At 45.2% G+C, this 22,492-nt stretch overlaps 2 protein-coding genes across 3 annotated transcripts in view; one reads left to right on the forward strand and one right to left on the reverse strand.

Moving 5' to 3' along the window:
• Window positions 1-4,933: 4,933 nt before the first annotated feature.
• BLOC1S1 (biogenesis of lysosomal organelles complex 1 subunit 1) lies at window positions 4,934-16,448 on the reverse strand. Of its 2 annotated transcripts, XM_053375219.1 has the most exons (4): window positions 16,333-16,434; window positions 14,587-14,659; window positions 7,107-7,239; window positions 4,934-5,419 (listed from the first exon to the last, which is right to left on the reverse strand). In XM_053375219.1, exons 1-4 carry the CDS (start codon window positions 16,391-16,393, stop codon window positions 5,309-5,311), a joined length of 378 nt encoding a protein of 125 aa, XP_053231194.1. In that variant the 5' UTR covers window positions 16,394-16,434; the 3' UTR covers window positions 4,934-5,308. The 2 variants fall into 2 exon arrangements, with proteins under 2 accessions (XP_053231194.1, XP_053231193.1); XM_053375218.1 differs by lacking the exon at window positions 14,587-14,659 and having other exon boundaries at window positions 16,333-16,448.
• A 15-nt stretch (window positions 16,449-16,463) lies between these two features.
• The window catches only part of ITGA7 (integrin subunit alpha 7), a 76,330-nt gene continuing 70,301 nt past the window's right edge, over window positions 16,464-22,492 (forward strand). The window contains exon 1 of the mRNA XM_053375190.1: window positions 16,464-16,545. Within this exon, the coding sequence (XP_053231165.1) occupies window positions 16,469-16,545 (77 nt within the window). The 5' untranslated portion in view covers window positions 16,464-16,468. The remainder of the gene's footprint in view (window positions 16,546-22,492) is intronic.

Raw genomic sequence — 22,492 nt, forward strand, 5'->3', positions numbered from 1 at the left:
CAGGACCCTGCCATTCTTTACATGCATACTTGTGGGTAAAGAGGGAGTTCTAAGCTGTGCTGGGAAACTTGTCAGCAAAGAAAACTTGTTGTTGTTGTTTAGTTGTGTCCAACTCTTCGTGACCCCCTGGACCAGAACACACCAGGCACTTCTGTCTTCCACTGCCTCCCGCAGTTTGGTCAAACTCATGCTGGTAACTTCGAGAACACTATCCAACCATCTCGTCCTCTGTTGTCCCCTTCTCCTTGTGCCCTCCATCTTTCCCAACATCAGGGTCTTTTCCAGGGGGTCTTCTCTTCTCATGAGGTGGCCAAAGTATTGGAGTCTCAGCTTCAGGATCTGTCCTTCCAGTGAGCACTCAGGGCTGATTTCCTTCAGAATGGATAGGTTTGATCTTCTAGCAATCCATGGGACTCTCAAGAGTCTCCTCCAACACCATAATTCAAAAGCATCAATTCTTCGGCAATCAGCCTTTTTTATGGTCCAGCTCTCACTTCCATACATCACTACTGGGAAAACCATAGCTTTAACTATACGGACCTTTGTTGGCAAGGTGATGTCTCTGCTTTTTAAGTTGCTGAAAGAAAGCTACTCTGGACTAATTCATGAAGAGTGCAAGGCTGTGAGTTTGCAAAAGTAGCTTGTCATTTGCTCCCCCCAACTCCCAGGCAGTAGATGGGGAAGCAAAGCAGGGCATCCTAGCTGTCAGACTTCGTTTGGGACCGTGAAACAAAATCAACAGCCAAAAATGCAAGTGTGCCGTATCCTTTGGGAAATCTCTGTCAGCAGGCATTATGTTCGGTCTCGAGTCCAAATCTGAACTAATCCAGCAATGAACACGGTACCTATTTGACATCTGCTACCTGGCATGGAAAAGACAGCGGTACCTTATTAATTCCAGCTCAATTCTTGGGGAATTCAATGCCTGACTTTCTCTCACACGGAAGCTCAGTCCATACATTTGAGACTCCAGTGGCTGGGTACTAGAGGATTTCCCCCTTGCTCCAGAATGCCAGGATCAGGGGAGCTTTCATAACCCGGTTTTGTAAGTGGCCTGGTCCCATTCAGGGTCAAGGACCGTGAGGCCTGCATTACATACCATATGATGCAGCTCCATATTTTCATCTAGCACATAAAGGTCAGGGGAGGACTTGTGTGCTCAAAAACAATTCATAAGCATCTGTCTGCCATTCACTCAGACAGGCCAAATAAGGAATGGTGAGTTAAGATTTCTTCCCTTTGTCCTAGCAGTTGTGGCAAATGATAGTAATGCTTATTGGTCTTTATTTTTCCATGTAATTTAAATATAAGCACATTCACTCCTGCAGTACTTCTAGCGCAGAGATTGCACTTAAACACAGTCTGAGGTGTTAAGTCTCATGTATGATTTACCTGGCAGGCTTAGTAGCTTTGACTGGACTTAACCATCCAGGGGTCCTTTACCTTATACCTTTACCTGGTACAGAGCAGAGGTCACACTCTTTTCGCAAAACAGAGGGTCAAAGGTGATTATGTCTAGAGATGCAGAACTGGCTAGGCTACTGTTCTTTAGTGGGTACTACAGTATAACTAAATTTTAGGGCAGGGATAGAAAATCCTCTGGCCCTTTGTGTATTGTTAGGACATGAAAGGTGATCACAAATGCTCTCTCACACCCGTGGGCTGTACATATCACTCTATTGCCACAGAGTTCTGCCACCTCTTTCTACTGCATGTGTAGACCAGGCCAAATATTTACAAAAAACATTCCCACCCCCTCTCAAGAGACCCTCTGCAGTCACTTTATGGTGCCCCATCTACACCCACCCAGGTCTTCTGCATAAACCTTGGGTTGTGATCCGACACCATTTCAAAGAGAAAGGATGCAGAACTTGGATGCCAGTGGCTCTTCGTTCCAAGGCAAGTGTGAAGACATCCCCAGGGGAGGAAGAAAATTGTACAAATCGGGCTCAGGGTGAAAGATCTCGGGTCCAGTTAAAGGCAGAGGGGCTTGTACATGTTACTGGCTTAAAATGCAGCTAGGCTGATCTTTCTCTCCCTCAATTTGGATCAAAGCTAGTTTGGCGGTAGATGCATCAAACCACAATTATTTCAGAACAAACAGCAGCATAGATGTGGAATGCAGCTAACGCCGTGTGTATACCACTTCTCAAACCCAGTGGTGAGAGCCCACCAGATGCAGAGGAGATGGGCATCTGTGCATTGGCACAGCCACAGTGGCTGAAGCCAACACAGAACTCAAGATTTCAAAGAGCAAGCTTTTAAGACATTCCGTAAGTGGCTCTTCTCTTCCAGAGTTGGAGCTTGGGAGCCTGAATTCCTAACTCCACTCCCGTCTTGCATGCGTGACTTCAGCTCCCTCAAGAAGAGAACAGCTGCTACTTGCGCTGAAGCAGACAGCAAGAAGTTTATTCAGGTGTCAAGACCACACTCGGATTTCAGCTCTTCCCGTTAGACACCCCCCTCCCAGCTTCCTCAACTGCAAGATGGACTGATCAGTGGCACACCTTGCCATTCACAGGGTTGCAGCCATGAAGAGGAAGATGGTTCAGGTTTGTTCCGTTAAGTTCCTGGGACTTAGGTGGAGTGCAATACCACCCCGCCCACCCATTGTCCTTACCTTCTCACCAGATGCAGCTGTTGATAAACTTGGCAGACTCCAGCGGCAGAAGCAGCAGCTAGTCTCTGCTGGGTCTAGGACTATTTACCCTGCTTGGCTTCTGCTGCACAGAGCGGACAAGAGTTCTGCTCCTAGCCAAAGTCCAGGAGGGCAAGAAGCCAGAGCCTTTGCCAATCAGCTTCCCAGTGGACGCAAAGGGGCAGGGACACAGCCCCAGCATTAACCCTTGATGCAGCTGCAAAGCAATCTGCCCGGTTAACCTCTACTCAGCTGAATTCCAGTAAAATCTCTCAGGAGCTGTGTACTGAGGAATCGGAGAAATCTTAGACTTAAAGGGCTGGGCTATGATGAAGAAGCTGATACAATGATACAAGAGTTGCATTTCCTTGAAACCCGTCCTCGCGGACCATGCTCGGGGTGGAACAAGACTATTTGTTAAAAACAATTTCATTTATGTGATTACCACCCTTTTTCTTAAAAGCTGCCCGAGGCAGTGCACAACATAAAACATACAATAAAACTCTTGAGAAGGGAAAACAACCGGAGGGTGTGGTAAGAGGAGAGCTGGTACTGAAAAATCCTTCCATAGTTTAATCACGTCAGGGTAAATCAGATGCACATCTGAAGTTTATTTAAAGTATTTTGTATCCCACCTTTCCTTAGGGAAGTTCAAGTGTCCACCACGCTGCACCCACTGCAAACAGCATCTCAAGATCTGCTGCATCTGTGGCACACTCAGTGGTAAGTCATAGTCGCCTTGTTTATGGGACTGAGATAAGTTTGCATGCCCCCACTTGTTGACGTCTTTTGGACTTTAGTTTTTAAGAAAACAGGGTGGTGATCAATACAATTGCTACTCAAGAGTAGAATCGCTGAAGTCAGCAGCTGTGTCTAACTTAGGTTCATTAATTTCAATGGGTCCTGGCTGAACATAGCCTGTTATGTTCTGTGTAGCCTTTGGACTGGAGATGGCTGGGTGGCCCCTGTCCACTGCCATTTTGTGAACGAGCTATGAGTTGCATTTTATGGTATTGTTTGTATACTGCCCTGAGAACTCTGGCAAGAGGGCTGTCTACCAGTGAAATTTATAAAATATTAGTAGAAATGGAGGATCAAGAAGACAAATTAAGAGGTGTGGGGAAAGGAGACAACAGGGCAGAGAGATAGTCAAAGCTAGGGGGAAATATGGGAGAATCTTACGCTGAAAATGTTGCCTATAAGAATAAAAGAAAATTATTATAAATTAATTTGGAGATGGTATTTAACACCAGTCAGATTAAACCAAATAAACAAGAAATATCGGTGTTATGTTGGAGGGGATGCCAGGAAACAGGGAATTATGTTCACATGTGGTGGGGGTGTAAATATGGCAGGAGGGCTGACTGAAAACAAAAGAACACCGCCAGCATCCAAGCATGCAGCGTGGAAAGCAGTGTAGCGATGAGCGTTAAGCATTTCCCGCTCGCATGAAAGCTGCTTCCATGTGTGGACATCCTTCAGCTGGGAATCCTAAGCAACTTGCAGGAAATGTCGGATGCTGCCACTTCTCTGCTTTAAAGTGGGACAGAGCCTCCTAAGTCCAAGGGGGAACCTGCCATTGAGACCATAAGGGGATGAGAAAGTATCCGAGCGCGCAGGATAAAGGAGTGCGTTGGAAGCTAGTATCCCATGCCTAAGCTCTGCCCCAAGTCTTGTGATCAATGGACTTGCTTGGAAGGAACGTAATGAAAAGGCATTGTTGATTCAAGAACTCCCATCACTACAGTTATGAAATCTACTTTTAAGAGGTCAGTGGGATTGAAGAGACTGAATAGTAACGCATCTCACAGAAAAAGTAGGAGGGGTATGAGATGTCAAGGACTTTGCTTTCCTTGGCCTTTTATAGAAGATTCTGTCTCCTGTGCGGCAAGGTTGGCTAGTGGGGAGGGGGAAGGGAGGCTGGAACTTGAGGGGCTTAACCCCTCTTCTCATTCCATTACACACACACACCGCCCCCTAACAAGCAGGCTCTGCATGTTGAATCACAGTAGATTAGGACAAAACTAGCCGGAGAAGGGTTCCTTTGTTAAGGCATGAAAAGGACCTTCAGAGAAGGATTTAAAAACTAAAGAGGATGAGGAGGCCAGCCTGGGAGACATATTGGGCACTGAGCCAAACCTACACTGAAGTACTCAAGTCTCTGTAAGGTTGCCTGTTTGGATAAGGGGAGCCGGGATACCATCTTTGCTTCTCCTCCCCAAGATGGGCCTGGGCAGCAGATGCAGCCAGGACACACGCTGAGCTCCCTTTAGTGATTCATGCCAACACTCAACATGCGTTTAAACCATTCGTTTTTATTCCGTTCTTTCTAGCTTTGTCACAGCGAGAGGTAAAAGCTGGTCTGCACAACCCCTTCTCCACCTTTCATTGTGTGTATGTTGTGTTTCTCCTGAATCAATACTGGTTTGTTTTTAATTCCCCAGAGCCAGATACCACTACCACTCATTCAGCAGTGACACACACAGGCCAACATGCCTTTCAGTCGCTGGCTGGGCAAGGGCAGATCTCCCCTGCTGCTGCAAAAAAGCAGCCGCTGACCATTTAATAAGCGCTGGCAGACAAGGGATTTGCCATTTCTTTACTTGCGCCCCCACGCTGCTGGCTGCATGGAGCGAGGGAAGGGGGTCCAAGGAGGAAAGGGTGTCCATTTCAGGAGGTGGATGGCTGCAGCTGCCCTTTGTAAACGTACTCTAGGGCCGTGGCAATGGTGCGCATGTCCATTTCAATGCTACGTGCCCAGTTTTCCACGTCGCCAATCTCCTGCCAGAAAGAAGAAGTCACGGTCAAAACACTCATCTCTTTGCATCTCAAACGGCATGCACCCTGTTTCTCCACCTGCCCTCAATCTTACTCCCAGACACCCAGTTAGGGCAGGGAGATTTCGGGTGAGTTCAAAGCACACTGTACAGTTTGTGTTCTCTGATTTGGCCTAACTTCTCTGCAATCCTCCTTTGGTTCCTTCCTCTTTATGCAGCCTTTTTCTTTCTCCAAATTCCTCCTTGAAGCCCTCACTTTTCCCATAAAGCTTAACGCATTTGCCCAAGTTTATCCTTGTTGTCTCCTACACTACAGACAAAAAGACTGTGGTCTCACTGGGACAGAGACTCATCTCTCTTGCTTGTATTACTTTGCAAAATGCCATGTAAATTGACAGCACCGTATTAAGAATTATTCTTCACCGGCAACTTTCAATATTTCAATTGCTTGTGACTTTATTTCAATAGATGAAATGGCTAAGGTACAGAAGAAGAACTACATATATACTAGCAGTCTCTGCTAGGATCAGGCATGACCAGACATGCTAATACTTCCAATTAATGTCCCAGAACGTTATACTATTCTCTTTGAGAACAATTCCACAAGACACTACAGGTATATATTGTGGGTTTTTAAACAGCTATATATGGCAGCTTTAAATAAATTTCTGCATGCAACATTTAGGGTGGAAAACTGTACAGATACAAACTTCACACATATATACAATTTTGTGGGGATAACGTATTCTGATTATTTTGTCTCTCTTGCCTAGTTGATAACATGGGCAGCCCCATGCCCAGCAGGTGGAGCTCTCCAACTGATTACTGTCAGGAGCACCTACAACTGGAAGCCGCACAAAGTGTGCTCCACTAGAATCCTATAATCAGGGAGTCTATATTGTTTCGGCACAAAAGCTGTGAATTGGAATATGCAGGCTCTTGGGTTTCCCCAACGTGTCTCACCCTCCTTAATTCCAGCCAGGTGTTTTCTCATTCTCTGCTTCCCCATGCATCCTTTCATGTTCTCCCTCGCGGGTATAGGCTCAATACACTGCGGCATCCCTCTCAGACAATCAGGAATAACTTTCTGACAGCAAGAGGAATGGACTCCCTTGGAAAGTGGTGGGCTCTCCTTCCTTGGAGGTTTTTAAGCAGAGGCTGGATGGCCCCTTGTCATGGAGGCTTCAGAAACATAGCATTGGAAGGGACCCCAAGGATCATCTAGTCAAAGCACCTGAAATGCAGGAATGCGCAGTTGTCCTGTATGGGGATCAAACCTGCAGCCTTGGCGATTATCAGCACCACACTCTAACCAACTGAGCCACTTATTTGAGATTCCTGCATTGCAGGGGATTGGACCAGATGTCCCTTCAAACTCTGATTCTATGATCACCTACTGCCTCGGATGTCAGGGACAAACTGTGACTTCTCAGCAAGCAGCAATACTCAAGGGCTAATTTGTTATTACTTCAATTGTTCTGGCACACACCAAAGCCTGCCCCAATCCATTCTCCTTTATTGCCCACGAGCCCCTTTCTCTCCCTTGTTCTCTGCGCAAACCCAGCCATGCTTCCCCATCCCCAATCCTCACCTCCCATCACACATCAAGTCCTGTTGTTAACTTTTAGGCTAATCTTGAGGTTACTGTGCAAGATATGTGCCTCCCCCGTAGGAGCAGCTATCCCACCGACCTTCAGGGCCTGGTTGAAGTTTTCCACCATGCTGATCCACTGGCCGGTCTGTTTGGCAAACTGGGCAGCCTGGATCTGCAATGTCTTCACTTCGTGGTCGAGCTTCCTTTGGTTCACATAGGCCTGCGCCACCCTAGAGTGGGAGAGGGAGAGAGAGAGAGGCTCAGCGATTAATTAAGACAAGTAGGGGAGGGAAACAGAGGATCTTTCTTTTTGCCAATCCCTCCATCGCTGCGTTTTCTGCTCGGCTCTTCGCCATTCCAAGTGGCTTCCCAGCTCGGAGCGAGCTAACCCCAGGGGCAGAGGCAGGCGCTGGGAGTCTGCAGCTGGGTAAGTTCCCAAGCTGTAGAGGATTTAATGGCTCAGCAACATCTGGCAATCATTATGCAGCACTGGGAACATCTGGAACCTATCATGGCCGAGGCAAAGGCAGGTGAAGGGCTGGGCAATGATTTTCCTCACCAAGGGAGAAGAATAAATCGCCCAAACAAGGGTGGGTAACAGGGAAGGGCAGGTCAGTTACCCCCACAAAACAGTAAGGGTGTGGCCAGAGTGGGGAGACTGCAGGCAGCCATGGTAGTTTCAAGATATGTTGCTGTGCTGCTGTTATAGGAAGAGATAACAGGATCTAAAGCACTTCAGATTCAATTGGGTCGATTGCGTGCGTTTCAGGGTGGCAAGCTTCCATGCTTCCAGAACACTTTCAGAAAACAATACAGATTTTCCCGCCTGAAGAATGGTTCTATGCAACTTGTAAGTTTGACATCCAAACTTTTTTTTGAAATTACTGGCTCATGAGGCACTACCTGAACTACTTTGTATGCTCTAATAGCCATATGTGGGGTGGGGAAATGGATGGATGAGTAATACATCTAGTTAAAAACAGAACACTGGAGTGCCAACACCCCTCATCCTGCCGCGTTTCAGTTACAAGCCAAGAGAAATTGATTTATTGCCAAAAGTGGACATAAAACCCAGGCCTCTGTTGGAGCAGCAGAAGTCATTTTTGCCATAAGCGACTGGCATGGGATCGGGAAGTCACAAGTTGTTGTTGTTTAGTCGTGTCCGACTCTTCGTGACCCCATGGACCAGAGCACGCCAGGCACTCCTGTCTTCCACTGCCTCCGCAGTTTGGTCAAACTCATGTTGGTAGCTTCGAGAACACTGTCCAACCATCTCCTCCTCTGCCGTCCCCTTCTCCTTGTGCCCTCCATCTTTCCCAACATCAGGGTCTTTTCCAGGGAGTCTTCTCTTCTCATGAGGTGGCCAAAGTATTGGAGCCTCAGCTTCAGGATCTGTCCTTCCAGTGAGCACTCAGGGTTGATTTCCTTCAGAATGGAGAGGTTGGATCTTCTTGCAGTCCATGGGACTCTCAAGAGTCTCCTCCAGCACCATAATTCAAAAGCATAAATTCTTCGGCGATCAGCCTTCTTGATGGTCCAGCTCTCACTTCCATACATCACTACTGGGAAAACCATAGCTTGAACTATACGGACCTTTGTTGGCAAGGTGATGTCTCTGCTTTTTCAGATGCTGTCTAGGTTTGTCATAAGTCACAAGTACAGTCCTTTATTTGGTTTTATCAATGTCAGTTTGATTTTGTGTTCTCCAAAATTCATACACAGGGTGCAATGTGGTTAACGGGAGGACCTTGCTCCACAGGACCAGCAAGATGCAAGTCGCTGTGTCCAGCCAGCACCTGTCTTGAAAATGAATGTCTCTTGCTTGGTAAGAGGTAAAAGAAAGTGAAGCGCCATGTCACTGTGGAAAGGCAGACAAATAAGCCCACCTTTGGGGAGCTGGAAGAGCTGTTGGAGCTCTCTTCTGCCATATAAATATCACCCTTGGAACGGAAACTGGGAGGGCAAGTTTGCCCGTCCTGATTACATACTGTTTTATGACAACTTTAACGAGGTAACTTGAGATATCCAAGTGAAGCAGATGAAACGGTTTTATACCCTGACTAGCTTAATAAGTAAACTGACTACATAAGAGTGCGAAGAACACTTGCTATAAAGGCGAAGGCAGCTTGAAAGAATAGGAGAAACACTCATGGAAACTTTTGGCTGCCGGTTTTGACTCATCCGGCCGTATGCTGTTTACGATGCCAGGTGCTGGGCTATTACTGTACTGTCTTTCCCAGGGGAGAGAAGGAAGCACTTCGCCAACCCTATGGTCAGTGGCTGTTGGGTGCTTGGCAATCCCATGCAAGGGATTTTGACAGATGGGCAGGATAGCCCGGCCGTCAATCATGTGACTGTCAATAATAGTGTCATGTGACTGACAGCTGGGCAGCCCCGCCCAACTGTCAAGTTTGGACCCGTGAGGCTGATCCTAATAAGGATCTGGCCTATGGAACCAAAAATGTCCCCCACACCTGCCTTAGTTGGATGGAACAGGTTCCTGAATGATGCGCTATTTGTTCATGTAGTAGAAAAAACCCACCTAAATTGGCTTATATGAATTATATATATCCCTATTAATGCATTTAGTGTTTGACAGGAATTTCATCTACGCCATTCTCCGAGTAAGTCTTTAACATCCCTTCATGAAATGATGTTCTCATTTATTCCTGCCTAATGAAGTGGGTCAATTAAGTTTCAGTAGTTTTTAATGAATTATTTACTGCGTTCTGATCCAGTCCCTTCTTTAATCAAATAGGCGTTTATTTGAGATTCTGCTGCTTAATCTGAGGTATTCTTTTGAGAATACTTCCCTAGCCTTCAATGAACTATTGTAATCCACTAAGTTCCTGTCTTTAATGAACTAGGCAATTAATGAAGTCTTTTAATAGTCCTTGTTAAATCATTTTAAAATGTTCCTTCAGTGAGCTAATTCTTTTTGTATTTTGTAAGGGGATATATTTTCTGGGGGGGCGGAACTTCTGAATTAAGTTCATGTGTTCTCTTTTCTTACTCAACTGTATATATTTGGTTGAATTGTCACAATGACACACATATTTGGCAGAAGAGCTGGGTTAAATCTGGCATATGGGACAGCAATGATTCTTGTGCAAGTAGTGAATCAGTCGAAAATACGGACCAACGTTTGTTGATATTGTCCTAGTAAGAGGCTTGTCATCAAACACTTCATTGCACACATTTTCAACTTACAAATGCGAACAGTCTAACTCACCTGGTCAAACACATTTACAAAAGTCTCCTGTTATTCAACAAGATTTGCATCTTGTTACTAAGCTCTATAGTGAGGAAATATTTTGTGTGTGTAATAAAGTGTGTTAATTATATTAAATACTTTTGGGGGAATTGAAGGAAGTGTTTGAAGATTAGATTGTAAGCTTGTGAGCAGGGGCTGGCTTGTTTTAATTGGTTGTATGTAAGCTGCTCCTGGAGCCTTTTTGGCTGAAGAGAGGGGAACAAATACTCTAAATAAACACAGTAAGGAAAGCTAAGTGATAGTTAAAGAGTATTTAGATTCTTGTATGTGTCCGTGCTTCAATCAGGATAGGGCAGTAGGGTTGGACACATTTGCCTGGATCTAGAGCTTATATGAGCAGAATTCTACTTGTGTGATGCTCCTGCTGCTGCAGAAGTAGCCAACCCCACAGGCTGCATTTTAGCATCGGGAGTTGAACCCTGTCAAAAGGTGGGCTGAAACAGAATCCCCGTTTGAGGAGTACACTTTACTCTGGATACAATCACACTGAGGCTCTGGCTTTCCAAAAATAAGTAAGCTAATATTTATTGTTGGAAATACATGTGGAGATGCAATAAGCTATGCTTGTTCTTGCATCTCAAAAGAGAGTTCCAAGTATGTCTGCTCTCGTGAGGGAGGCAGAAAGATGGGAGAAAGGAAGTGAAGACATGAGGTCAGCAAGAATATTGGTCTAATGCTGACAGAAGATCAACAAAGGTCAGCACAAGGCGGCCAGTCTAGGACGCTTGGAGGCCCCCCCTCTCCTTTCCAATGCAGATACATTAATCACATTTGAGAATCAATTATGAGTTTTTTCTCGCCTGATATCCCTTTGAAAAAAATATTTTCCACAGAGATGGGAATTATAACATTTCTTAGATGGAAGAAAATTAAGTCATTACATGAAAAGCTGGAGTGACAATTAAGAAACCTGTACCCACCAAAAATTAAGGATATAATGTATTATAAATGAAGGACGAGTTGATACAGGTTTAGTATTGTGGGATGTTTTTAAACAGGACCATTTTAGTATTTTAGCAGCTAGAAATGACAAGAGGAGGGAGCAGCTTGCTGTTTTCATCACAGTACAGTGGTACCTCAGGTTAAGTACTTAATTCATTCTGGAGGTCCGTTCTTAACCTGAAACTGTTCTTAACCTGAAGCACCACTTTAGGTAATGGGGCCTCCCGCTGCCAGAGCACGATTTCTGTTCTCATCCTGAAGCAAAGTTCTTAACCCGAGGTACTATTTCTGAGTTAGCGGAGTCTGTAACCTGAAGCGTATGTAACCTGAAGTGTATGTAACCCGAGGTACCACTGTATTGGAAACCAGGCAGAAATCTGGTCATACGATGGAGAATGAACCCTAACTTGGAAGAGCTGGATTCATGTACATATACAGGGCAGAAAAATCCTTTGCCTCCTTAAAACAAGAGATGTTTTGAAAAAGCTACCAAGCAAGGAATGTTTTTAGCATGGCAACTGACAAAAGAACAACAGAAATGCACCATTCCATCTTTAATAAGCACAGAGCATGGAGAACTATATTTCTTCAAACTACAATTTACTGTATAAACACAATGTAGTTGAGTATGGAAAATAATGGAAAATATTTGTATATCAATGGAAATTTCCTAGATTGAATTTCGAAGAAAGGATTACTCAAGCAATTACAGCTCAGGAGGTTATGTACGCATGTCGTGAAGCTGGGCGCCTTTAATTCTGCATTCTATCAAGCCCACATACAAATAGCAGCCCCTGTTATGGCCAAGCTTTCAAAATTACTGTATAACGAAGGGAATTACCGTATTTTTGCTCTATGACTCACTTTTTCCCTCCTAAAAAGTAAGGGGAAATATGTGTGCGTCTTATGGAGCGAATGCAGGCTGCGCAGCTATCCCAGAAGCCAGAACAGCAAGAGGTATTGCTGCTTTCACTGCGCAGCGATCCCTCTTGCTGTTCTGGCTTCTGAGATTCAGAATATCTTTTTCTTGTTTTCCTCCTCCAAAAACTAGGTGCGTCTTGTCGTCTGGTGCGTCTTATAGAGCGAAAAATACAGTACTCCTCAAAACTGAAAATCAAGCAAAGGTTGCCAATAGAAGGGAAGGGAAAGTACAGTAACTGCAAGCTTGGGGGGAAATGTCCCATCATCAACATCTCTAGAGTGATCACAGGTGGTTCTCTGTGAGGGGGCAAAGAACAGGACAAATGGTCTTGTCCGCATGCATTTTGCAAGGTGACAATGAAAATGGCAGCGTTGGGTTTTAACCTCACATTGCCTTCTAGCATCTGAACTGTGACAGACTCAAGAAGCTTGACTGGTCAAAGCAGAGATGTTGTTTCCCCACTATCCCACCAGCCCTGGAAGTCATCCAGCTGGAATCCAAGTAACTCTCCCAGGGCAGCTAAATACAGCAAGTGTTTGGGAACAGTGAAGTAATCCCTGCTTTAAAATAGCAGGCAAGAAGCAGGAAGGTGAACAGGAGGCATGCTTTCTGTGCAGAAGTAGTGACGCCTGAAAGCTTAATTCAGATTTGTTTAACACGTACGTTACTACTTCTTAATAGACCTTCTTTTCTGTGTTCCCCTCCAATCTACACTATGTGGCAATATCCTTGGGAAAGAGCAAAGCAAGGGTAGCCATGTGGTCTCTCCCATTCTAAACAATCAATACGGACTTAGCAATGCTGCCAAAAACCCCTAGGGAAGTGTGGGCCAGAAGAATGAAGCAGCAGAGACTTCTCATCAGCTAACCACAGAGCTGGATGGCGCCAATAGCAGAGATTGGACACCACTTGTCAAGGCGATAATAGGTCATGCTATAGAAATGCAGCAACTTCCACTTTTCATGGCAGTGAGAGGCAGGTCTGCAGCTTGGATAAGGCATAGGGTTAGTGGCCCTTCTGTCCACTGTTTATGAATATTATTTAATTTAATAGGGGAGAACAACTTTAAAACGCAACATGGACCACAAAGAGCTTAGCTGACCAAAATTAAGAAAGAATGCCCTTCTAATTAGCATGTTATACTTTGCTGACGTAAAAAGCTCTTGCCTTAGGGTGCTTTTCAGCCATTATTCCTGGCAATTATTCCTTCTGCATTGTGGATCTTAAGTCACTCTTCCAAAACCTTTACAGTCAACTCCGCAGGCTAGAAACTTAGGTTTGTAAAACTAATATTCTCCCAATCATATCAAACTTTCTCAGGCTAGGGCAAATTGCTTTGCTGAGCAATATGGAGGTCTTGGCTAAGGCAAAAATTAAAGGAACTGGAAAGCTACTTCAGCAGACACAGGAACTCTCTAGCCTGGTCTTCAATATTTAGCTTTAAGCAACTTAAAGAAGTGTACCAAGATGATGTTGGGAAATGCCGTTATACAATTTTATGATGCAACCACACTTGGAATGTTGTGTATAGATCTGGCTGCAGTACTCAAAAAGGATATTATAGAACTGAAAAAGTACAGAAAATGGCAGCCAAAGGGACCCGAGGACTGCAGCAACTTCCCTACAAGGAAAGGATAAAATGTTTGGGGCCTCTTTAGGAGTGGGGAAAGGTGACGATGGAGGGATGTGAGAGTTTTATGCAATTATTCATGCTGTGGAGAGCAACATGCTTTGTAATACTAGAACCAGGAGTCATCTGATGAAGTTGAGTGATGGGGAGTTTCAGGATAGATCAAAGGGAGTAGTTCTTCACATGACGTCTAGGTAAACTATGAAATTCACTGCCACAAGACATGGCCTGCCAACATTAAAAAGTCTTCAAGAGATGCCTGAAAGTAAAAAAGCGAGGATGCTAGCTAGAATCTGGGCTGGAGGATTGTTGCACAATATGGGGCTGGCAACATGAAATGCCCAACTCCTAGGGCAGGCCAGTTAGGTGTTCAACATGGAAGGGAAACTAATAGCCTATGAATGGAGCCTGCGTTGTTCTTTTTTGAAAGATATGAATTCAATAGAAAGTGTACCATCATCTGCGATTGAGCTGGGCTTAAGGTATCCTGGACCCACGTTTTTCAGGGCTTTGCATATAAACACAAGAACCTTGAACATGACCAGTGCAGATGTTTTAGCAACGGTATCACAAGCCGTGAGCCATTTATTGCTGTCCGCAGTCCAGCTGCTGCATTCTGCACCAGCTGGAACTTCTACCGAGTCATGACTGTCCCCCACTACTATGCAGGTTCTCAGTTGACATTTCCTTGTTAGGGAGCAATTTAGCAGCCTAAAGGTGGAAAACAGCTCACACGCCAAAATAGTACCACGTATGTGGTACTATTAACCAAAGAATTGTAGGAGCCATCATTACTCAGTACCGCTTACCCAATGTTCAAGTGGTCAACCAGGGCTTCGGTTAAGCAAGTGGCTGCAGCAATGGCCTCTCGCCTCCGCCGTTCTAGAGAGAGGGGAAGCAGAGGCCTCTTTAGTGTTATCTCAAAATGTCTATACGTTTTGCGGGAGGGGCACAAATTGAAGATGTATCAATGCTTTGTTTGCTTCATGCAACTTGTCAAACATGCATGTGCTGCTGCCTTTTCTTCCAAGTTTGGTATTTTCATCTCCACTCCCCTAAGCAAACACTGAGGGCTTTTCAACATCTCCACTGTGCCCCCCCATAACTCGCTATTTAGCACTCAATTGTTCCAATTTAAAGCTTAAGAGCAGATTTTCCCTGGGAAGGAGTGTGGCAAGCGGCAAACCAATCTGGCCTGTGCTTTCTTAGCAGAGGACACACAGGAGTGTGGACGAGCCTTAAATGTGTGCACGAACTTATATTTGTGCATCCATATCCTTCTTACTAATTTGACAGTGTGCTGGAAGGGGGACACTGAGGCAGAATAATCAGAAGTAGCCTTTTAAAAAAATGAGTCTGGCAGTGCTCTTCAACCTCGGGTTGGTCTACAGTTGTTGTTGGACTACAACGCCCATCAGCCCCGAGCATTAGCTAAGCTGCCAGTGGGTGATGGAAGTTGTGGTCCAACAGCAACAAGCCACCCAACAGATAAAGTGGCAGAGCGCCAACACGAAGAGATGCCCAAGTGGAAAAACACTTTTTTGGGCCTAGGCAATCCAAAATGCTTCCCTCAGCATCTAGGAAGCCACATGTTCTCCACCAAACCTTGCTCCACAACTCCCCATTTCCTGGCTTTCATGGTTGCTGCGCTCAATGCAACCCTCGATTTCTACAGGTAAACGGTGGAAACCCAAAACCCTCCAAGTGTCCCTATTTTCAACAGTCCCTGTTTCTGGTTTGATCCCGGAAAGTCCCGCTTTCCCTTAGGACATTCCTATTTTCAACGGGGAAATGCTGGGAGAGTATGGAGTTATCTGAACCCTGAGCCATTTGAAGGGGAAGCTTTTAATGTTTTATTAGGTTTTAATATATGCTGGAAGCTGCCCAGAATGGCTGGGGCAACCCAGTCAGATGGGTGGGGCAGAAATAGTAAATAATCATCATCATTGAACGTCCCTATTACATCGGATAAATGTTGGAGGGTATGACGTTATCTGAACCCTGAGCCATTTGAAGGGGGAGTTTAATGTTTTATTATGTTTTAATATATGTTGGAAGCCGCCCAGAGTGGCGGGGGCATCAAAAGTAAATATAATAATAATAATAATAATAATAATAATAATAATAATAATAATAATAATAATAATATAGAAAGTCGCTATTACATCGGAGAAATGTTGGGGGGTATGGGAACCCGGAGGGCCCGAAATGCCGTAGGTAAAGTGCGTAACATTCCTATTCACAGCTGAGCTCAAACGTACACAAGAGAGTAAAGCAGAGGCGCCGGAAACTCCCGTTCGTTTGGCTCCTGTCGGCCAGCAGGTACGCACTCCTCCTCCCCTCCCCTTTGCTCCCCAATGACAGCCCTCTGGACCAATAGCGACAACCCACCGCTGCCGCAAGGGCGTTTTCATTGGCGGTGGGCGGTTGCCAAGGCGACGCTCGGAGCAAGGCCCGCGCGCCCGGGGCCCCGCGGTGTTTTGGTTTTGCGTCCGAAGCAGCCGAGCTGCTACGCGAGCCCGGAGGCTTCGGAAGGGGCGCTAGCCCGCGCTCACCTTGCAGCTCTTTCCTCTCGCCCTGCTTCGCCTGGTGCTCCCTCAGCAAGCGGGAGAGCATGGCTGCGGAGAAGCCACACGGGGAGAGAGTCCTCTTCGCTCCTCTTCCTCGTCATATGACTGCAGCCGTCGTCACATGACTCGCCAAGCGCGCGCGCTCTCTTTCCCCCCTCCCCTCTTCCCGTCACTGGAGGAGCAAGATTTCGAAAATAGGTATAAATAACCCTGCGAGATATAGTTACCATCTCCCTCCCGCCATCTCGCTTGCGTTTTTAATATAGGCAGAGGTACAACAGATTGAATTGAAATACTTCATTGTCACTTGTACAACTTGTATACAGTGAGGTCTAATTCAGTTGCAGCTGAAATTGGAAAAGTGGGCGGGGTGACAAATTGTGTACACTTGAAAACGTTGGCAGCATTATAAGAGAAATTCAGCAGTGTAAACAAGTTTTGTTGTTGGGTGCAATAATGGAATACTCAATGGTTTGGTTTAGGTAAAATGTGCAGGGATTTATGATACGCAGAATGAACCGTGGCAAGGGAAGCCGTTGGCATTTTAAGGTGGTTTAAAGGAATATTCTAAAGTGTAAAACAGAAAAAAGTAAAAAAATGATTTACGGTATAGTGTATATAAAAAAGGGAAAGAGGGTGGGGTGGGTGAGGTGCTTCACCTCAGTGGCGTAGCGTGGGTTGTCAGCACCCGGGGCAAGGCAAGTAATTTGCGCCCCCTAACCCATGGATTTGCGCCCCCTAACCCGTGGATTTGCGCCCCCTAACGTGTGGATTTGCCCTAACCCCAGATGTTGCGCCCGGTGCGGCTGGCCCCCCCCTGCACCCCCCACACTACGCCACTGCTTCACCTGTCAAATTTCTGCCTGTCATGCAGCTCTGGTAAGTTGGTCGAGATACTCTGAAAACAACACTGTGAACATCTCCATGGCTGTATCCTATTTTATCATAGGAACACAGGGAAGATGTCTTATATATATATGTTGTAAGCCGCTCAGAGTGGCTGGAGGGAACCCAACCAGATGGGCGGGATATATATGAAAATTATCATCATCATCATCATACTGAATCAGACCATTAAGGTCATCTAGTTTAGTACAGTGGTGCCTCGCAAGACGAAATTAATTCGTTCCGCGAGTCTTTTCGTCTTGTGCGGTTTTTCGTCTTGCGAAGCACGGTCAGTCGCAACTGCACCTCTTCAAGTGGTTTTAAGAAAAAAGGAAACAAACTCGCAAGACGATAGGGAAAATCGTCTTGCGAAGCAACTCAAAAAACGAAAAACTCTTTCGTCTTGCGAGTTTTTCGTCTTCCGAGGCATTCGTCTTGCGAGGTACCACTGTACAGTCATACCTCATGTTACATTTGCTTCAGGTTGAGCGTTTTCAGGTTGTGTCCCGCGGCGACCCGGAAGTACCAGAAAGGGTTACTTCTGGGTTTTGCCATTCGCGCATGCGCAGAAGCGCAAAATGATATCATGCGCAGAAGTGGCGAATTGCGACCCGCAGATGCGGGTTGCGTTCTGCTCATGTTGCGAATGGGCCTCTGGAACGGATCCCGTTCGCAACCAGAAGTACCACTGTACAGTGGTACCTTGGTTCTTGAATGGCTTAGCTGTCGAACAAATTGGCTCCTGAACACCAAAAACCCAGGACTAAGTGTTCCGGTTTTCGAACATTTTTTGGAAACTGAACGTCTGACGCGGCTTCTGCTTGAGTGCAGGAAGCTCCTACAGCCAATCAGAAGCAGTGTCTTGGTTTTCGAACTGTTTCTGGAGACGAATGGACTTCCGGAACAGATTAAGTTCGAGAACCAAGGTACCACTGTATTGTCTACACTGGCTGGTAATAGCATTTTGGGATTTCAGGCAGGGGCCTGTCCCAGCCCTGCCCTGCTGTTCTACAACTCACTTAGCCACTGCCTTTTCCCCGTCATGGCCATCTGTCATGGATGCTTTAGCAGAGATCCCCGCATTGCAAGAGGTTGGACTAGATGGCCCCTGGAATCACTTCCCGCTCTACAATTCTATGATCATCCACCATTCCACCACAAAGCTGGTGCTCTAGCATTCTTATTGCTTCTGGACTCCCTGCCTGCATAAAAAAACACCCTGAAGACTATTTCAGCAAAGTAAACAACAGGGTGCAACTTTAACATAGGGCTGTGTGATTCATTTATGCATTCCATGCTTACTTTGTCGCAAGAATCTCCACATGTTTCTGCATATATTTTCCCTATTCCCTTTCCTACTGGAGGATTACTACATATTTTCATGCACACAAATGAGACGCTTTTTGCTCACAACAATTTATATATGCTTATTTTTATAATGCAAGTACGGTTTCCCTATGTCTGCAATTTGATTCTTCTGAATGCGGGTCTCCAGTTTTTCCTAATGTAAGATGCCTCTTGATTCCTTGGTCGGTAAGATACCGTATTTGACTTCTGTTAAGCAGTGTGAAAGCAAATTACAAGAATGGCACACTGGAATAGTGAGACGTGTAGTAACTTCTACAAAGTTATTTTGGAGAGTCTTACAAAGGCTCCTTTCATTGCCAGTGCTGCAGCATTCTCGTCAAGCTATGTCCTGGGAATGTAAGTCTTTTATTTGAGTTCTCCTTTTCTTCAGATAGTTGCCATTTTGATGTATAAATTAAAATTTATCTGGCCATTCATAGAACATAGAGTCCTGTTTTGTTGAATATGGACAGTAGCTTCAAAATGGAAATATGGTATGCATACGAAAGAAACCTATCCCAGGTTATTCTGCTTTTACATGTTCTCTCCCATGCATATTAAGCCTGCACTTAGGAGAGACCATAAGAAAAAAGAATATGTTTTGCTTTTTACCTTATGATGGGCTGGAAAGATGATGATCTAAAATGAGCAATCGGTAAGAAGCTGGCTATGGTACAGGGATGAACTTAGCCGCTATTTCTAAGAGAACCAAGGAACATTATCGTAATGAAGGGTTGTTGGCAGTGCCCTGTCATCGATAACTGTAGAGGGAGGGTGAGTCAGCAAACTCTGACACAGCATCTGATCTCACAGGATTGATTAGTGTGTGAATCAGAGTTAGAGCTGGAATAAAAATAATAATGCTGCTTCCAGGCTGGATCGAGGACACTGCCGTTTGTAATGGACAAGGTGGGGAAGAACAACAGAAAAAAGATAAAAAGAACAAAGAAGTCCCAAGAATAAAGGCTGGGCAATTGGATATGATACATTGAGATCTATGTGGCTGTGATATACTGTATTTTTCGCCCTATAGGACACACTTTTCCCCCTCCAAAAATGAAGGGGAAATATGTGTGCGTCCTATGGGGTGAATGCAGGCTTTCGCTGAAGCCTGGAGAGCGAGAGGCGTCGGTGCGCACCGACCCCTCTCGCTCTCCAGGCTTCAGGAAGCTATCCCCCCAGCCCGGCAAGCTCCGGGAGCGATGGCGAAGCTGCACGCAATTTTGCCATCGCTCTCGGACCCGTTCTGGGGGCTGGGATCGGGGGAAGCTCGGGCTTCCCCCGCCCCCAGCCCCGCAAGCTCCGAGAGCGATGGCGAGGTTGCGCAACCTCACCTTCGCTCCCGGACCCCCAGCCCCGAGGCTAAAAACGAAGCCAGGACAGCCAGTGGGATCCATCCCGCTCCCTGTCATGGCTTCTTTGCTCTTTGGGGGTCGGGGGAAAAATAATTTCCCCCCCTTTATTTCCCCCCCCCCCCAATAAGTGCGTCCTATGGGCCGGTGCGTCCTATAGGGCGAAAAATACGGTAGTACCCAGCTATAGATTCTGTGTGAGAATCTTGAGGAAATTTTCATGAACTGCACTTGGGTTTACTTGCATATGCATATACTTTACTGAGGAGATGGCCATCTTGACATCTTCATCTAACTGTTCAACATACCTCTGTAATTCTAGCGTTAATCGAGTTTGTTATCATTTCCCCTGCCATTTTTCTTATTTCTTTCCACATCATCAGCTGTCTCCTCTAACTACTTTCCCACTGCATTCAGGTGCCATTAGATTATCTTCCCCAAACCCTATTTTAATCCATCCTCAGGGCAGGGAACCCTTTTCAGTCTGAGAGCCACATTCTCTTCTGGGCAGCCTTTTGAGGGGGGTCGCATGTCAGTGGTTGTTGGGATTTACTCGCAATAAGTGGAGCTTACACCAAGATAAGTCTTCTTAGGATTACATTCTTAAGGTAGAATAGAATACCTATTTTATGTATTAAAAAAAGTGTAGGGACAGGGTTGTACTCTTGTACCTGGACTAAGGAAAGGCCCTATGTTGATGTATTATTATCTTTGATATCTGGGCTAGTGTTAAAATTTATATCAAGTCATATAACATTTATATTAAAAGGAGGAACATCTGGGGGAAGGGGCTGGGGCACCTGTCACTCTTTTGATGACATAAAGTAGATATTCAATTCTTACACTGTTAAGCATGTCTACTCAAAAGTAGAACTCTAATGGAACTTATTTCATTGTAAATGTATACAATTTCAGTCTCGGTCATGCACATGATGCGTTGTCTAACAGCTCTTTGACAGTCTTTAACAACAGTTAGCATTGGATGCTTTAGAGAAATAAATAACAGAGGCTAGAGTATAAATAGGTTAATTCCCCCAATAGCTTGATGCCTGCCCACTGGCTGTTTTAGCTAATGCCAGCCAGTGATCCCCCTTTATCAATTAATTGTGAATCCTTTGAACATTGCAGTCCCAAGGGAACAACTGAGTTCTGCAGGTTGATAAGATTATTTAGCACTTAACATTCTGGTAGGTGCTGTGCAAAGCATAAAATTGATAGGTGGTTGCCAGAATGATTTGCAGTGTAACAGAAATACCAGAAAAAGGAAGATGGGACAGAAGCCAGGAAAGTGAAACAAAGAAATTCGGATACATTACTTAAATATATGGCCAGATGAAATGGCCACTGACTGGTGGAATCTTTTCTTGGAGGAAGAAGCTTAATGGGAACATTGTTTTAGGGTTGCTAAAAAGAAGCAGAAAAATATGGTGTGTTGTGAATGTTTGGTGTTTGTTCTGTGCGACTCCATTGATATGAAACAATATATGCCCATTAAAGTAGGAATGAGAAAAAGCTGGCACCACTTTCCTTTCATCCATGTGTAGAAAAATAAGAGGCTAGGATGTCCTGCATCATCAGGGGTTGAATTAATTCAGTCACTGAATCTCTTCCTACTTTATGATAATATGACAGCTTCTGGGGAAATGTATGGGCTGCTCACTTATCCAGCAGTTCTGATTTTAGTGGCAGAATTGTGTCAAGGGTGCCTGTATAAATCAAGAATGGAGAGGAAGTTTTCAGGGGCTGATGGGAGTCGTAGTTCAGCAACATCTGGAGGGCCAAAGCGAGTGTGGTGTAGTGGTTAAGAGTGGTATACTTGTAATCTGGGGAACTGGGTTCGATTCCCCGCTCCTCCACATGCAGCTGCCGGGTGACCTTGGGCCAGTCACACTTCTCTGAAGTCTCTCAGCCCCACTCACCTCACAGAGTGTTTGTTGTGGGGGAGGAAGGGAAAGGAGAATGTTAGCCACTTTGAGACTCCTTCGGGTAGTGATAAAGCGGGAGATCAAATCCAAACTCTTCTTCTTCTTCTTCCTTACACCTGATATTACCCCATATTAGTATTGTAGTTGAGAAAAGTATTTGCTTGTAGAAAGATGAGACCTGTAGCTGGAAGAAGGAAGGAGCACAAGAGTTGGAAATAATTTGAGAAGCTGAGCTTTGATAGAGATACATTGGATAGATCACATAGTAGGGTTTGTGAACTGAGGGAAGGGAATGGAAACTGGGCCTGATTTTTTAGAGTCCCAGGGTCATAACAGATCAAGTTACGCCTAAAGCAACTCTAGATACAAGGGTGAATGATCCACCCACTGGTTCCCTGTTGGGGTTGGTTTAATTTTGACATGCTCTGCACCACTTTGGTGATTTTTTAAAAAATGAAAAGTGGTATAAAAAGATAGGAAATAAATGTTTGTTTACAGTAGCGCAGTCTGCAGTGTGCTCAAGCAGATAGTTACTGTCCTATTCCAAAGATGCCTGCAGAACCAGAGGTGCAGGTGTTTATGGTGTCCTTTTCTGATCATGGGGGAAAGGTTGTCATCACAAAGATCTCTCTTGCT

Source organism: Podarcis raffonei, chromosome 2 (genome assembly GCF_027172205.1).
Source record: "Podarcis raffonei isolate rPodRaf1 chromosome 2, rPodRaf1.pri, whole genome shotgun sequence".
NCBI lineage: Eukaryota > Metazoa > Chordata > Lepidosauria > Squamata > Lacertidae > Podarcis > Podarcis raffonei.